Here is a 16596-nt window from a genome sequence, read left to right as displayed (position 1 = left end):
GATATGTACAGCGCCGATGCTCCGAGTTTGCTCCGGATCTTTTCTATCATCAACGACACCTCATACGCGCAGATATTCGACCTTCGATGCCTGTCAAGAGATTCCGTCAATGTATCTATATTGTAACGGGGTCTTCGCCCATTCAAAGGTTGAGTCTGGTCGTGGAGTCTCCTCTCTCTCGATGAAGGCTAGGTGGGAATGTCGCCAATTATCATCAGGTACTTTCATCTCATGATGATCAGAGAACCAAATTCTAAGTTTCCAGGAGGAAGTCTCGACATTACATATTATCCGCATCCAACCGAGCATTTTCATTTTCATAGGCTGAACAGCGATCAGTCGTGAACTCAGGATAACAACGCAATCGGAAAGAACTGGCGTACGTTGGTCGATGATCACTCAGCTGAATCCTTTTGGAGCAATAACAATTAGTACTCAAGGTCCTTCATTCGACAAAGTTTACACCTGACTGAAGGTACCCACATGTACAAGGCTCTAGTATATCACGGTCCGCCGCTCATACGGACCGCTTTCACCATGCGAAAACATCACGAGCCATCTCGTTCTCTACAAATGCATTCTGGTGCTGATAGGAAATGCATCCTCGTCCATTATGTTCTCGTTTTCCCTCGTTTTTTCAGTGTTTGTTTGTATCTGGAGGGTGCAAGGCCTTTCACTTGAATTTCTGCCCTGTCAGTTACAAAAACCTCTAAATAGGTCGCCTTTAGAAGGTTGTCCTGCTGGGACCATTTTTGTCTCTCAGAAAACCAACGATTCAAATGCGAAGTTTAAAAGTGTTCAGGAAGCTATTCTCTCACTGTATGTTGTCCGTTCATTAATTTCCTACGTTCTATTAACGGAAAATACAAGGCCAGCAGAGGGTGCAGCGACGATTCTGATAGGTGAAGGAGAATATCATGAGAATGTGAACATAACACGGTCAGCCCCCATTACTCTACTTGTACGGTCATTCAGATTCTTAGCACTCCATTTCGCTTTGCTCACGCTTCTTTTCTCCCAATCAGGGTCAAGTGTCAGCAAGGTTGGCGAATTCGGCCAACCAACCATTCTTCACTAACGCTTCCATAAAAAACCTGGTGCAAATTTTCGACACGCGATTCGTGCAGTCGGGACTAGATGATGCCTCCTCTGCGGTTCTAACGGTCGCTCCGAATGGCGCTGGAGCACTGATTGGTGCCGGCCCTACTGGTGCACCATTGCAGCCTAAATTCGGGAATGTTAATTTCAAGGCATATAACATCGACTTCCAAAACCGAGCGGTTGGGTCTCTATCGTAGAACGTCTTCTGGCTTACTGAAGCTAGATTATAGGCTAACTTCTCGATATCACAAGCTCTCGTTACGGACATTTCCTATGCCAATGCTTCTTTCTACGGCTGTTCATTTGCTAGCTTCCAAGATACATGGTATACTGGCCGGAATGCGAGTACCTACCTCGTTGATAGCGTTATTTTTGGACAAACAGATTGTGGGTCTTTGAGCTGGATTCTCTGCAAATCGCGACTAATCATTACCATCCAGATTTGTTCGGCTTTGGCACTGCGTGGTTCCAAAACGTTATCCTCGCAAACCGTGCTTGCGGAGGTGGAATAGTAGCGTGGAAAGGAACCAATCTGACCGACGCACCTGGGAATCGTTACGGCGCGTACATATCTGATTCGAGGATCATTCGAGTACGTCCGTGTCGGTTGCGATCGACTTTGTATGAACCCCTCTCCTTTTTTTACATGATAGTCCCCCGATGCCAACTCTACGACGAACATCACACAGTCGTGTTTCCTCGGTAGGTCGGTCGCTGCTTTCCCAACTGACTCTTAAGATCAAGTTGTCCTCGCATACTCAGGTCGTCCGTGGAATGATCTTGCTACGACGGTTTTCTTGAATGTCTTTATGGAAGATGTTATACAACCGGTCGGGTGGACGACGTTTTCTGGGAGACCTGACATAATGAACACTACCTTCTACGCTGAATTCAACTCCACTGGTAGCTAGTTCAGCTAGTTATTATCACGCTGTCATGTCATTTACATCCTGACTTACAGGTCTCGGAGGCAACACCAGCAAGCGTCTTGCACTTGAGCATATCTTGACTCCTGATGAAGCGAGGGAGTTCACCGTCGATAGTGTGTTTTTGGAGCGGCCCAAGTGGATTGATTTCGATTACAGATTTTAAATATTTTTTCTCGGAATGGTCGAAATCAGGATGAAACTTTTGTTTTCCTCGCTGCGATGGATCAGACATTCTAACCTCGCATGGTATAAATATCAAATCCACCGAATTGGCTCGATAACTTCCGAATCCCACTTCACAAGCACGGTGGGAATCTCTGTGTTTGAGAACAAATAAATGCCAAAGAGCACGGATTCCTCGAGTTGGTCATACATCATGATCGTGCTACATGTCCGACGAACCCGATACAGTAAACCTTCCGGGGATTTTGTGACTATCAACCTAGCCTGGTGGCATAAACTCAGTGACCTCAGACCTCTGCGACAAGCTTCCGTCCACCCCACCTCCGACACCCTCCAAAGTTCAGTAAATATTCGAATCTGCTTTCCAATTCATCGCTCTACACCACCTGATCCTGCAGATGTTACAACCATGTCTGCATAATTGCTTACTTATCCGTATCTCTTCCACTACAGTTGCGAATGTCGTCATCCCCAGGATAGTGGCCTGCGTTAATAACAACTGTCGTAGCACCGATGGCCACCCAATAATGATATTTTAGAATGTCATCCAACAACTGTAAGCTAGAACCCCGAACCTAGTGGCTAACAATTATGTTAAGTATAGTAGATTGAGTGCAATGCGACAAAGACTAAGGAATGGTGTGTGTACGTCTGATTATGACTACGTACGACGGATGATAAAACGAGACGAGAAAAACGTATATAAGTCAACGACCAAGATAAAACAGATATCGTACACTGTGCAAACGCGCGTTCGCATCAACTCCTCCGACCTCCAGACCCGCTGTCAGCTTGCCACGGAATATCACCCAGTTTTTGCCTCGATTTTGGCTTCCCGACTCTACCGGTGCTCGGGGGTATTCCCAATTGACCTAGAGTAGCGGCAGACGTCTCCGAGGCCGCTCGTCTCATTCGCTTGGGTGCTAATGGCGGCTTAGGCGAATCGCTGTGGCCGCTCCCGTTTGTTCCGCTAGAACCTTTACTCTTCGATGCCATCGCTGGCTTCAGCGAAGGCCGAAGAACAGGTACAATCTCTCTCGCCAATTCTCGGACAAGCACTGCCCCATCGCCCCCTCCCCTACTGAGTCCTTCAACCACACCCAAAAGTCCGTATTTCTCCACAAGCATCTGACGGTTAGGATGCACCTCACAAACGGTCTTGAGTATCTTGAGTAAGTTGAGCCTAACGACAGCTTTGGTGTTGTGCGAAATACGGTCTTTGATACGTTTGAAGAACGCAGAAGATTTGGAAAGGCCTATCGTGATCGGGGTCGAAATTCGAGTGATCTTGAGGAAGAGGTCAAGGAGGTTCTCAAATGAGTTCGCTTTGGCTGTGACGAAGCAGTTCAGAAGAACATTGATAGAATCCGATCTGGTGAGCTCGTCCTCCACCCGAGCGGTCTCATCCTGGAGCCTAATAATATGGTCAATCCACTACTTATCCGGACAGGAAAGAGGACCATACCATGATATTATTGACTCCATAGCGCTAACCTGGAAGTATGGATCGTCCAAAAGCTTGAGGTACATATTGAGGCCATCATGTTGCCACAAAAGCGTTCGACAACTCTTGCCAGCGCTGGCAAGGTCACAAAGGATCGGAAGAGCAAATTGCTTGAGAGGCGATTTCGTCTCGATGACTTTCTGTAAACATGGTACGATACCGGCTTGAGCAGCTTCTTCTTGCCGCGATTTGTTTAGACGACACAGGTTAAAGCAAGTGTGGAAGATATGATTTGACATTTCCTGCAGCGAAGTGTCAGCAGGGGGAGAGTCACGACAAGAATGAGGTTGTACTGACGGCACTATGGGGACCGGTGGACTGCTCCTCTAGGATATGAACCAAAATCTCAATAGCATTTGCATTCTGAAGCACATCGAGTAAAGTGACGTTCATTGACAAGTGTTTGACGGCTTTGAGCATCATCACGAGACAATCTGGCTCGAGAAGCTCGCAAGCACGAAGTAGACCTGTGAGGATCGTAAAGTCAAGGGCCTGAGAGGGAGATAAAACCCGAAACACTTACGTCGAACGACCTTCCTCGTCCCCAGCGCATTTCGCACATGTATATCCGATTGCGACACTTGAGAAAACACAAGCAGGATTTGTATGATCTTCCTGTTCATTTCCGTCGAGGACGGGCTACGTGAACCCATGACATTCAGCAAAGCGGAGGACAACGGATCTAGCAACCCTTCTCTGATGAACATACGACAAAAGTCGTTTTTGGTCGTCGGACTTTGCAATTCAAAAACGCTCCCTATCCCATTCAGAGCATGGACCACTAGGTCTGCTTGCTCTGTATAATCCTCGTCCAAAAGATCAACCAGAACCTTGAGCCCACGACATCTGGAAACATGTCATCTCCCTGAGTCAGGTCAACCAAGAGGATACGCACGAAATGAACATCTGCAGAGTGAGAACCGATGTATTGCACAACAGTCGAATGAAATTTGAGGCTTCCAGTCTGCATTCTGAAGGGTACTTCTTGGAGGTGAATCCTGAAGAGAATAAGAAATTTCAGCCACGCTCAAGTTGAATGAACGAGCTGTATCGAACCCATCATGACAGGTATACCGCTAAACCGTGTCAAGAAAACAAACGAATATCGTCAACAAAACTCGCTATGGTTGAGAGGCGAACGTACCCGATCAAACAGAAGCTTTCTAGGACGCCGACATCGGCCGTGACCAGCTGTTGATTATCAGCTCGTATTGAGCAGAAGAAGGTGGGTTGTAAAGGACCACTCACGACATTGATTATCTGGAGAAGCTTCATGATCACATCTCGAGAACATTTGCCCTCCAATACCTCCAAAATAGCCAACATTCCGTGGGATGACACCAGCTGCATTTGCATATCTGGTGTGTCGGCCATAATAGTGAGCTGAAGGATATCAGAATTGAGAAATAATTGCAAATGACACCATTAACACCTACCAGTTGATCGCAAGCATCTCGCAGTTGGAAATCCGGTGCTGACGGGGTTAGTTCATCGATGAGCGAGTTGACTTGATTGCACAATCGAGCATATTTGTCTCTCTGAAGGTTGGCCTCGAGATCATCTTCAGAAAATCCTTCGTCAATCTGGTCGTTCGGAATGAATATCAACGCCATCGAAAAGGTATTGTAACGAGTTGAGAGAGCTTATACCTCCGCAAATGGATCTTCTTCGTCCGAATCTTCCTCCCTGAGCTAAACCATGAGTTAACATTGAGGGGGAACGTAAAAGAGGTATATGTATTTTCACCCATGAACGATTTGACAGTCTGGTGTTCAACTTCAATCCAATGGGGTGTTCAGAAACTGAAATATGAAAAAATCAATCAGTAGTGTAATCAGACCCTTTTAGCAGCAGACTCACCTGTTCCGTTCAGCTTTCCAAACACATCCTCGTAATCTTCATCGTCGTCCTCCGCGTACTTGTCAAACTCCGCCACGTTCATCATTCTTCTTGCTTCTGCTCTCCCCATAGAACCACCTCCAGACCCGCCAGAACCTGAACTAACAAAAGAAAATGATCGTGTGTGGCTACCACGCAACGAAGGTGGACTAGGATTCTTCGGACTTCTCCGTAACGAGGCTTCCATTGTCGAGCTTAGTGGCCTTGAGGGTCTATCGTAGGGTCTTCCTTGTCCTGAAACGTCTGGAAGTGGTGCCGTCTTGGGCCCTGGTGACACGTTGCCCAAACCAAAAGCCTTGATATCGTCAGGATGAAACAGGCCACGGCGGAAAGAGTTCTTCATCTGAAAAGAAGAGATTCTCGTCAGATCCTTAAATAAACGAAGGGAAAGGAGGTGTCCTGCCTTGAAATCTGCCAGTTTAGTCTCTAAACCACCTTCGTCTTCCGCGGCAGCCAGATCGGAGTAATCTTCAATAATCGGATTCATGTCCGCTGAGGGAGGTTTGGCCAAAGATACAATATTTGGACCAGGGCTTCGATTAGGCTTAATAGTCTGTGCGTTGTCATCGGATTCGACCTCAACACCCTTCTCTTCGTCTGCAGACGTCCGCTCGAGAGCTGGTGCAGAGGAAGATAATGCATGAGTTTGAGTTTCACATGGGAAAACTCAACTTTACCTTGGAGCTTCGTAAATGAGATACCCTCCTCGAAGTCATCGTCCCAATTGTCGGTCTGCTCTTCCGGTGCCGTCAACGCAAACGACATGGGCTGAATCTTCTCTACAAGGTTAATTCCTCCTTTCCGCGGAGCAACACCCACGCTGGGTAATGAGCCTGCCGAACCAGAGATGGGTAGGATCTCGGGAGGCGGCAAGCTTTGCCCTCCACGCGTGGGTGTGGATGGTCGCTGAGGCTGCCCTCGGCTTGGGTGCTTTGAAGGCCGTGAAGGTGCTGTGAAGACTTGACTAAAACAATTGAGTGAGAAGAGGGAATAACAACTAACACTTGAGTGCTTCATTCCATGCTTGCACTTTCAACACGGCTTCATCGTAGTTGTAATTACTTAAGGGCCTTCCAGCTGTTTTGGACTTGTCTTTTGCTTCACTGGTATCGAGCGGTTCACCCAGTTGCTTCCGTGCCGATATCATCCAGGGATGCCGTAGAAGCTTCTTCGCTGAAATTCGAAGATTGCAGTCCTTCTGGAAGCAATGCATCAGGAAGTCTTTGACAACGGGTGAGGCTCCCTCGGGTATTGGCGGATAGTAGTCCTGTACGATGCGAAATAGGGCAGGCATTGGATCAAGGTCGTGATAGGGAGGTGCTCCTTCAAGTAGCTCGATGACAACACAACCTACACTCCAAATATCTGATGCGGTCGTTGCGCCGGATTGTTCTATCACCTCGGGAGCCACTATGACGGATTTAGATTGTAGGAGTCAGAGTTAGTCTTGCGGGTACGTACTCCAATATGGACTCCCGACTACTGCATCGTTACTGACTGCGCCTGTCGTTGTACTACTTGCGACACCAAAATCAGCCAATTTGACGGTCCCATCCTTGTTCGTGAGGATATTGGCACCCTTGATGTCCCGATGAATGACACCTTGATCATGGAGATAGACGAGACCTTCCAATATCTGGGAGGTGTATACTGCGACCAAGTTCTCGGGAAATTTTCCAAAGCGCTTGAGAATACCGTGTAGAGATCCGTTTTCGCAAAATTCGAGGATGATGTAGAGGAAATCTCTAGTCTTGACAAAACCCTTGTACTTGACTATATTCGGGTGCTACATGCAAAGTTGTGAGGCCTAGTTTTGATTGGATGCAGGTATGAGATATCGCACATTAAGATTCTTGAGCAAGTCGATTTCCGACTGGAGAAACAGCAAGTCAGATTGATTAAAGGGGTCATAACATAATGGACGCACCATTATCTCTCCAAGATCACTTTTTGGAATATTGCTCAACTGAATCTCCTTCACAGCTACTGTTTCCCCAGTGGCCCAGTTCAGAGCACCTGTTTACGTGGAAATATCTTCAATATAACGAGTTCGTCCCGACCGATGTCTCCAAGATAACTCACGATAGACCTGGCCGAATGCACCTTTGCCCAACGAGTCGCCGAGTTGCTGTTGCGATCCATTCGTATGAGAAGACTACATCTCGAACTGACTTCAAAACGAACGCACATAATCATGAAGAGATTTTGACCCCCCAGATCCGTTAGATTTCGCCATCGTGGGCCGTCGCCTTGCCTGTCGTAACACGAAGTAGCCCTCTTTGGGCGGCGATAGTCGTTAATAGAGTGAGAAAAGAGTGAAGCAGGTGATAATGGATGTGTAAAGTAGAGAAAGAGAACCAATACGCGTCGAGTCGCGTCCCGCACTGACTCTAGATTTGAATCATTCGGGTCGGGCAGAGAGCAGAAACCTGGAGGTCACAACCCCGGCAAGCTTCCCCCAAAAAAATTCCCACAGGCTTCCTCAAGGCTTTCACCATCCGTGGCATCGTCAATTATTAAACTTCGTTCACAAAAGCGCCGGCTTATTTGATTTCGGAGCTTTACTGATAGTTCATACATGTTGTCATGCCAGTGTACGCAACACCCGGCTCCGATCGAGGGCGTAACTACGGTATTCACAGGAAGGCCTCGTCAGTTGAAACACGGTTGCTGATGACTTGCCTTTCGACTGGGGCCTGTAGAATTGAATTTGGCGCAGTACGGTGTATTGGCAAAAGATCTTTCATGCAACTGGTTGTACAATGTTTTCGGTGAAAGTGTCAAGGAAAATTGTCGTAGTGTGTTTGCATCTGGGGACTACCGGTAGGGTGGATGAATCTTTTTCGAATGTGCATCGGAGATAATAAAAAAGCTTCGCAAGTTGAAGGAGGAAGTGAACAGCCCCGCCAGTGCTACCGAACAGTCAATTTTGTTTGCCCCTCATCTTCCACCACGATGACGAATAGTGACACTCCTCGTGGGTACGAGTACGTCGTCGTTGACAACGACGATGAGCACGAGCCATTGACGCATACCAATCGAGAATACGATCCCGAGGTCGAAGCAGTAACTACAACGTCGTCCAGGCTCACAAGACGTTCTTTCTCACTTCTTCACATCACGGGTACTTTCGCAGGGGGTATTCTTGCTTGCATACTCGCACAGTACGCCATAACACGATGCGGCAAACCTTGTGTATCGTCATGTTCCGATGTCCTTGAGTCGAACAGCCATCAGGAAGCGGCAGTCGCTCCTACGTGGGTTACGGTACACCACTTCCCACCAACATCTCCGACCAACGCTTTCCCTAGTCTATTCCCAACCGACGTTGGCTTTTCTGGTGGGACACCCACAGGTGCAGAACCAGCAGTCATTGCGACTGCTCCCAGCTACCCAGTTCAAAGTGGTGCGGCACAACTCGTTGTTCCAGAGTCTTTAGGATCGCACAAGCATCAGTTCGACTTATTCCAATGGTGGGGAAACCTCTCTCCTTGGCATAGTGTCAAAAAGGGTACATTTGGAGTTGAATCAGGACCAGAGGTTCCTGATAAGTGTAGAGTCACGGGCTTACATTTACTGCATAGACATGGAGCAAGGTACCCGAATCCTAAAGGTACGTGTTCATTACTGCTATACGTGATCATGAATTGACCACTTTTAGATTCTTACGGTGGACCTGCTGCCTTTGCTGGACGGCTTCATCAAGCGGGCAGTAAATGGAAGGCATCTGGCGACTTGAAGTTCTTGAACGAGTGGTGCGTAATTCGTTGGTCGTGGCTGCTCGAACCACTCAAATCATTCATAGGACATACAAATTAGGCGAATCAGGTCCGTGTACATTCTTGATAAACGGAATCGTTGGAGCTGGTGCTAATTTGGAGGAATTGCAGTGCTCACGCCATTTGGACGACAACAACTTTGTGCGTACTAGATCCGTTACCTGCCGCGTAACATCTTCTCATGTCTTGCAGATGACCTCGGGATCTCCATGCGCCTTAAATACGGATTCCTATTACAAAACTTTACGGACACTAATACAATTCCAGTGTTCAGAACCGAGTCTCAGTATGCCTCTCCACCTTCAGCTCAGGAACTGGCTAAGCATTCGCACTCAGGAGTCGCATGCTTAACTCCGCTCTCAACTTTGCTGCAGGATTCTTTGGTTATCCATTCGAAGGTCAATACCAGCAGAGTATATCCATTGAGGCCGCTGGAGTAGGTTCTTCTCCCCTCACCCAACTTCACCACTTTAATGTCAGATCTCCAGTTCAATAGTACCCTTGTACCTCACCACTCGTAAGCTCTGTCTATTAAGCTCCTCTTGAAGTGGTGCTTATGCCTCATATCACAGCTGCCCGAATGCCAACCGCGAATCTGTGGCCGACCGTGGCATCTTGTACGTCAAACGCTGGGTCAAGATATATCTGTCGTCTGCCAAAAAACGCCTCCAGGCTCACTTGTCGGGATACGAGCTTACCGTGGAAGATGTGTATACTATGCAGCAGATGTGCGCATATGAGGTGCGTCTTCTGACCTCCATCCCATTTTTTCTTTCAATTCAACCGTAGCCAGACCGTTGCTATCGGTTACTCTAAATTCTGTGAATTATTTACTCAAGAAGAGTGGGAAGGGTTTGATTACTCGTATGTCTCGTTTCTTTTCTTCACTGGATCATCCATCTAAAACTCGAGCCAGAACCGACCTATGGTTATGGTACAAATCCGCGTTTGGCTCTCCGGTCGCATGCGCTCTGGGAGCAGGCTGGATACAGGAATTGGTTCACCGTCTGGAACATAAACCCGTCACTGAAAAAGATAATAAGTTCTCAATGAATTTCACACTCGACGGCGATATACGAACTTTCCCGGTCAACCAGAGCCTATACGTGGATGCCACACATGAAGAGCTAATTGCAAACGGTGAGTACACCTATCGTCCCTCCCTGGATATAGAATTTACTGCGAACCGTTGCCAACAGTCATAACTGCGCTGAATTTGACAAGCTTCGCGCAAGACGGGCCATTACCGTATGATCATATTCCGAAGAACAGAAAGTTTAGAGTGTCCCAGCTATCTCCGTTCGCGGCAAACATCCAGTTCCAACGTCAGCCTTTCCCCCCTTTTTTCGTGAAGCCTCGTAAACTAACCCCTCTGTTCATCTGATAGTCTTATCGTGCGACTCGCAACCAGGGGAGCAAATCAGAATCATTATCAATGACGGCATTGTCCCGCTTTCCAGTATTCAAGGATGTCCTACCAATAAGGACGGTATGTGCTCAGTGAAAGCCTTTTTGCGTGCGCAGAAGAAGTTGTTGGATACGGTGGATTGGGATTGGGCTTGCTATGGCGATTGGGCAGTCGAAAAAGGGTCAAAATGGGAGACCGTGACGGGTGATCCACCTGTCAAAGGGACTACTGTACAGGATATTCCCTGAAGTTTAATCTGATTGCAGGCTCTGAGAATCCTTCGTTCAAGTCGGACCACAAAACTGTCTTCCCGTTCCCGCCACAATTCGCTTTTCGCTTTTCGAGCTCCCGACGTAATTGAGGCAGTTACTTCTGAGTCGCGGAAACTCTGATACCTAGTCCTGCAAATTAGACACCAATATTTACAATAACTATCTATATGAACTATGATGTAAAATCCTGAGACTTTAAAATCTAGAAGAACTATTCAGACTGCTTTTCAGCAGCAGCGGCAGCCTTCATCATATCGGCACATTTCTCCGCTACGACCACTGTAGGAGCCATAGTGTGTGTGGCGATGATTTCAGGGAAAATTGAGGCATCACAGACTCGTAGTGCATCTATTCCATGTACCTTCAACTCATCATCGACAACTCCGGGACGGTCAACTTCATCTTCAGCTCCCATACGGCAAGTGGAAGTATAGTGATAGCAAGTTCCTAGATATTTACGAATGAAGCGGTCGATGTCAGCATCGTTTTCTGTTTCGGGGACTTGAAGGTCCTTGAGAGGATAACCCTGGCTTCGAATCTGTTCTCCGAGGCGTAACGAGAGGCGGACGGCTTTCCTCATAGCCACGTAGTCATCCGGGTTTGAAAAGTAGCCGAGATCGACTGCGGGACGATCGAGCGGGTTTGCTGATGCCAAACGAACACTGCCGGAGGATTTGGGCCTGAGATGGGCTATTAGGAAGGAGAACATCCCTTCTTTGACGGTGACGGTGTTGTCTAGAGAGCAACGATAGGCAACGGGCATAATTTCAATATCTGGAACATTTGCCGACACGGATGAATCCAGTTTCGTCTTGTCGGTGTGGATCACGGAAGAGTTTTCATCGAGAAGCTGGGAGGGAACGAAAAGGGATGTCTGCATGAAAGGTAACGAGAAGGTGCCGCCACCAGTCATGACATATTTAAGGAGTTCTTTGGCGGCAGCCCAGGTGCTCCTTTCGAGGAGATGTAGAGACTCGTTGAGAGGAACCTCATACATGACGCCTACTCCAACATGATCTTTCTATAAACAGTGTTTAAGCCGAGAAACGTTTCGTCAAAAACATGAGAATTACCAGATTAGTGCCGACGCCTGGTATATCCCGTACCACTTTTATTCCCTTGGAGACCAAATGCGCCTTGGGTCCAACCCCGCTGAAGCGAATTTGTTTCACGATGAACAACAAAAATTCTGATAAATGTCTTACCTCAGTTGTAAAAGGTGAGGAGAACCAAGGGCTCCGCAACAAAGAACGACTTCTCTTCTAGCCTTGACAAAGTAGTTTTGGGAATGAGATTTAACGTCCTGGAAACGAATGCCTTCCGCCTTGGGCCTCCCAGAAGTTGAATTGGAGAATTGTATGAGAGTTGCTTGAGAATTGGGGCAGATGAATAGTCGTGACTTCCGCTCTTGCGTCAATGATGGCGGGAGGAAGGCCCGATAGGTTGAGGCACGGTGCATCTTATGGTCAGTGGCGATGTCCATTGTGGCATATCCGAGTGCTGGGGCGTGTGGCGAGTTGATATCGGGGACACCAGGAATCCCAAGACTGCTTGTAGCACTTGCGACGCTAAATGCAGAACTCAGCTCCAGACAAAAGACTCGCGCTGAAAGAAGAAGGGATACACACTGGTGGAGGATTCGATAGGGTAACTCCTTGAATGTTCGATTTTCCCATGGACCTGTATTTCGACGGAAGTCAGTGATCCTGACTGTCTGAGGGCACTAGCGTGATTACTGACCTTCATGGCCACGGAAGCTCGAGGGAGGTTGACTTAGAGTCTTCTCTGATTTGACAAAGTAAGGTTCAAGCTGATCGTAACCCCAACTTGGATGGCCCATTTCCTTCCAGCGATTATAGTCACCCGGTGTGCCGCGAGTATAAACCATCGCGTTCACACGGGAGGTCCCTCCTAGAGCCTCGCCACGTACGACTTCGAGCACCCTAGAGTCAACGTTTGACAATGGCAAGGCCTTCCAGCGGACGGCTTGCGAACCACTCCTGTGAGGGTGTGCAGAGATGGCAGGGACTTTGGAGGCCCAGGAGTCGGCAACATTGCCAAGTTCGATTACGAGTACTGTGACGGATGGATCCTCGCTCAAGCGCGATGCTAGGCAACAGCCAGCAGTACCACCTAGAAGGCTCCGGCGTTAACGATAACATGAGTGCTATGGTAAAATCCATACCTCCAACGATAATGTAGTCGTATTCTTGCCTCTTCGCTGCATCCTGAGCTGTGATCTCCGGTACAGAGTCCTCGAATGGCCACATGAAGTGATCCGATATATGTCGCTGGAAGAAAGGAAGGAGGAGAATAGGTAGCCTGCATGCGTGTGCTCGGGTAATATAAATTGATTCATTCCTCGAGCGCAAAACAGCTCGGAAGATGAAGCAAAGGTTCACCGGCCCTCTCGGGATCGTCGGTGTGTAATTTAAACTCCGATAGGTCGGCTACATCGGCGCCCGGCTCTACAAGCGCCGTTTTCGTGTCGCCGTTTTTCTCGACGTCCAGATACATCATCAGCAAAAATTTGGCCACGCTGCGATGCCGTTACCATGAGTAGTGGCCGTTGTAACGCTATACTATGGGTAATGGACATTATGATAGTGTTGCGATCATATTGTGATAGTCTTGTAATGAATATAAAATTCAACAACACCCACCTCAATGTCTGCCATGGGTTGTTATGAATTTTGAGAGTGTCGCAAGAAGGTTAAAAACCTGTACTACCCGTCATAGGGTTTATAACGGGTTGTGGCTGTTGTAAGCCATTGTGGCCATAACTTAGCAGTGGCGGGTGACCCGGGGCGACCGGCGTTTACGACGTTTACAGTGACTGTCCGATTGTCAAGGACAACTGGGCAGTCCACACCAAATTTCCCACGCTTCTTTTCCCCCTACCACCATCGCCAAACCATCGCCTCCTCCACCCGACACAACTTTGAAGGCCACTCCTATACTCTCCTTCCTCGGCGAATATCCAGATGACGTATGGTGCAATTGACCACCTCCTCCCATACTAAGAAAAAGTTTGTCAGAGCGACAAATCCCGACAAACTTCAACGTCCTATAAATTCCTCACCCACCTCTGTCTCCTGTCCCTCACCTCTTTCTTCCCTCCCCCATCTTGCCGAGTAACTGTACGTCTTTTCCCCCAACCCCACTCACTACCCTTTTTAACAATTGGTTTTTTTTACACATTCCCCACAGACCGCATCGACATCACAGTGGTTGTTAACATTACTACAAGTTGTACTGCCCACATCACCGCCCCCAACCCGCCTGTGATCCCAGATCAATCGCTCTGAGTAGTCACTTATCCTGTCAGTTCAACAAGAAAGATAAATAGAAGTCGTTTTAAGCTGAAGGACAAGGCAATCATGAGTTGTCACCATGGCGTGCGTTTTATTTCTTTTTTTGTTGTATATTCCGAGTTTTTTAATGGTATATGCGCTGGTTTTAGAGTTCCCACCTTCCAGGCTCGTGCTACAGATAAAGCCCCATCTCGACGCATCCGCTTGAATAGAAGTTTCGTTGCAGCCCCTGGCCTTGCAGCTCTGCACTCCTCACGGCTCTATTAGGTATGTATTCCTTTCTTTCACTTCAGTCTTGCTGTTGCTGATTGTATTGTCAGCGCTCTCGATCTGGGCGGGTTATTGTTGGTAAGTCGTGTTCGAATTTCCCAATTGCTGCCTCACTGATATACTTTCCCTAGCTGTAGACGGCGTTGGTGTCAGATGTCTTTGAGGAGTACATACTCGACCACTTTAGTGTACTATATACATATATGTTTGTTTGTACCTAGAATGAATGTATTCATTTTAATTCCTCTTGCAAGCACTGTAATTTTATTTTATTTTTGTGGATATTGTAGTCTCAAATTGTATCTGATGGCTGGTATCTACTATTACTGGCTTCAAGGGTTGCAGCCATTGAAACCTCTGCAACTCACTGATACATTTCATAATCCACTCCAACCCCCATGACTGGCTACAACCCTCCGAACACGCTGCAACACCTGTAATGCCTCAATATGCCCTACAACACGATGCGATGGACCAAAATTTGTTGAAAACCCCCTCAGGTGTGACAACGAATTTTTCTGTGGGCGACAGTCTTGCGAATATGTTGCGACAGTGTCGCAAGACTCTCACAAACCCTCGAGTAGTATTAAATGGTCCTGCCACCTGGTACCTCGGATCGTGGTCCAGACAATGGATCCCGAGGTATACAGTGGCATGGCAGCGTGGCCGGATTTTTGCTGATGATTTCATGAGCTCTCGCTCTGTCTTCACATGTAGGTGCACAATAAATCTATGCAGGCTATTCTGTTCATTTTCAGTCCAAGGCCGGAAGACCTCAACATTTTCCCATATGATCAATGGACCAAGACATCTATTTCCCTAATTTTAATCACAGAATTGACTATCTACGAGAGGTGCTGAAAGAAAATGGATGTCATACCGCTGATTCTGTCTGTTGCATTAGTAGGGTGTTCCAAGCGTTATTATCTGGTGACCACCACAGGGGAAAACAAGCCTTCTATGGCTTAACTCACTTGTGGCCCAATTGATAACACTGTTCATTGACTTTCAGTTGACCAGGAGGTCAACATCTGTTGTGTTGAGGAGATGATGTACCTACTAATGGGGTAGCCACAAATAAGCTCCTAATATAGCAATGTTGGGTATCCACTGCACCCTATAGAATATGGTCTGTAGGGTCTTGATGGGGCTATACAATGTGCAGCACAGCAGCACAGTGAGTGCTACTTGCAGCACACTCATCTTCCGAGCAGCACACCCAATCAGAAGTTATTTTCCGGCTGTGCTGCATTTACCTCTGGGTGTGCTGTAAAAGGGTTAGTGTGACATACATTTATACACAAAAATTTTGGAAAATGTACTAGTAGGTGACAAGTCACTATGTAACAGTAGTGGTGATAAAAAGAAAAAAAAAGTGGTACAACTTTTTTTTTTTACTGGCTTTTCTGTTTAAAGACAATACACCAACATTCTAATACTTGTAGGTAGTTTTTAACTACTAAATGGGATGTGATAGATATAAAATAAAATATGTATGAGCTACAGTGAGCATTGTGAACAATGATGAGGAGGGATGATGAAGGTAAGAGGGAGAGAAGTAATGCTGTGCTGCTGTGTCCCACACTCACTTATAAACGGCACGAGGTTTGGGGGGAAGAAGTCACATGTGTTATTCTCACAGTAAGATGTGCTGTAAAAGGGTCCCAGAGGTAAATGCAGCACAGCTGGAAAATAACTTCCAATTGGGTGTGCTGCTCAGAAGATGAGTGTGCTGCAAGTAGCACTCACTGTGCTATGTGCTGCACTTCGTTTTGAGTGCACTGTGCTGACAGTGGTTGGGCCCCGGTCTTGAGTCAGTGGGCCACTTGTATAAAGTGTAGAACTGCTTTAGTATAAGTACATGGCACTATAGCTCAGTGGTTGAGAGCACCTTAGTATCAATGAGGAGGTCTGGGGTTTAAATCCCTATAGAGCCA

General features: G+C 47.3%; 4 protein-coding genes and 1 non-coding gene across 5 annotated transcripts; 3 read left to right on the top strand and 2 right to left on the bottom strand.

Moving 5' to 3' along the window:
* Window positions 1-46: 46 nt before the first annotated feature.
* On the top strand, window positions 47-2243 carry E1B28_012725 (uncharacterized protein). The gene is made up of 10 exons (XM_043157862.1): window positions 47-218; window positions 269-379; window positions 433-819; window positions 871-961; window positions 1026-1280; window positions 1332-1488; window positions 1542-1693; window positions 1755-1803; window positions 1864-2004; window positions 2063-2243. The coding sequence occupies exons 3-10, from the start codon at window positions 614-616 to the stop codon at window positions 2191-2193; spliced, it is 1182 nt and encodes a 393-aa protein (XP_043005230.1). The 5' UTR covers window positions 47-218; window positions 269-379; window positions 433-613; the 3' UTR covers window positions 2194-2243.
* A 432-nt stretch (window positions 2244-2675) lies between these two features.
* E1B28_012724 (uncharacterized protein) lies at window positions 2676-8063 on the bottom strand. Its single transcript, XM_043157861.1, has 20 exons — window positions 7805-8063; window positions 7699-7744; window positions 7544-7632; window positions 7460-7489; window positions 7078-7402; window positions 6619-7026; window positions 6294-6566; window positions 6020-6234; window positions 5578-5959; window positions 5464-5519; window positions 5367-5408; window positions 5154-5300; window positions 4966-5100; window positions 4862-4908; window positions 4774-4793; window positions 4613-4715; window positions 4241-4563; window positions 4015-4184; window positions 3679-3959; window positions 2676-3627 (listed from the first exon to the last, which is right to left on the bottom strand). The coding sequence occupies exons 1-20, from the start codon at window positions 7850-7852 to the stop codon at window positions 2973-2975; spliced, it is 3795 nt and encodes a 1264-aa protein (XP_043005229.1). The 5' UTR covers window positions 7853-8063; the 3' UTR covers window positions 2676-2972.
* An 83-nt stretch (window positions 8064-8146) lies between these two features.
* On the top strand, window positions 8147-12067 carry E1B28_012723 (uncharacterized protein). Its single transcript, XM_043157860.1, has 13 exons — window positions 8147-8248; window positions 8319-9229; window positions 9278-9371; window positions 9422-9444; window positions 9507-9536; window positions 9588-9681; window positions 9732-9831; window positions 9884-9912; window positions 9968-10136; window positions 10189-10259; window positions 10312-10535; window positions 10595-10720; window positions 10783-12067. The coding sequence occupies exons 2-13, from the start codon at window positions 8449-8451 to the stop codon at window positions 11049-11051; spliced, it is 2010 nt and encodes a 669-aa protein (XP_043005228.1). The 5' UTR covers window positions 8147-8248; window positions 8319-8448; the 3' UTR covers window positions 11052-12067.
* Window positions 11287-13425, bottom strand: E1B28_012722 (uncharacterized protein; the record flags this gene model as incomplete). The annotated part of the gene is made up of 6 exons (XM_043157859.1): window positions 13261-13425; window positions 12816-13208; window positions 12704-12755; window positions 12281-12643; window positions 12149-12227; window positions 11287-12096 (listed from the first exon to the last, which is right to left on the bottom strand). Exons 1-6 carry the CDS (start codon window positions 13343-13345, stop codon window positions 11287-11289), a joined length of 1782 nt encoding a protein of 593 aa, XP_043005227.1. The 5' UTR covers window positions 13346-13425.
* A 3097-nt stretch (window positions 13426-16522) lies between these two features.
* On the top strand, window positions 16523-16596 carry E1B28_012721. The gene has a single exon. It is a non-coding gene; the product is annotated as a tRNA-Asp (tRNA).

The sequence above is a fragment of the Marasmius oreades genome, chromosome 8 (assembly GCF_018924745.1).
Source record: "Marasmius oreades isolate 03SP1 chromosome 8, whole genome shotgun sequence".
NCBI lineage: Eukaryota > Fungi > Basidiomycota > Agaricomycetes > Agaricales > Marasmiaceae > Marasmius > Marasmius oreades.
This window is presented reverse-complemented; position numbering and strand designations above follow the sequence as displayed.

Coding starts and splice junctions, on each gene's coding strand:
- E1B28_012725 (XM_043157862.1), top strand. CDS start 614: ATGTTCTCGTTTTCCCTCGTTTTTTCAGTGTTTGTTTGTATCTGGAGG. Junction 820..870: donor CAGGAAGCTATTCTCTCACT/GTATGTTGTCCG, acceptor GGAAAATACAAG/GCCAGCAGAGGGTGCAGCGA. Junction 1,281..1,331: donor TCGACTTCCAAAACCGAGCG/GTTGGGTCTCTA, acceptor GCTAGATTATAG/GCTAACTTCTCGATATCACA.
- E1B28_012724 (XM_043157861.1), bottom strand. CDS start 7,852: ATGGCGAAATCTAACGGATCTGGGGGGTCAAAATCTCTTCATGATTAT. Junction 3,960..4,014: donor CCACCGGTCCCCATAGTGCC/GTCAGTACAACC, acceptor ACTTCGCTGCAG/GAAATGTCAAATCATATCTT. Junction 3,628..3,678: donor ATGGAGTCAATAATATCATG/GTATGGTCCTCT, acceptor CCATATTATTAG/GCTCCAGGATGAGACCGCTC.
- E1B28_012723 (XM_043157860.1), top strand. CDS start 8,449: ATGAATCTTTTTCGAATGTGCATCGGAGATAATAAAAAAGCTTCGCAA. Junction 9,682..9,731: donor GTGTTCAGAACCGAGTCTCA/GTATGCCTCTCC, acceptor ATTCGCACTCAG/GAGTCGCATGCTTAACTCCG. Junction 10,260..10,311: donor TGGGAAGGGTTTGATTACTC/GTATGTCTCGTT, acceptor AACTCGAGCCAG/AACCGACCTATGGTTATGGT.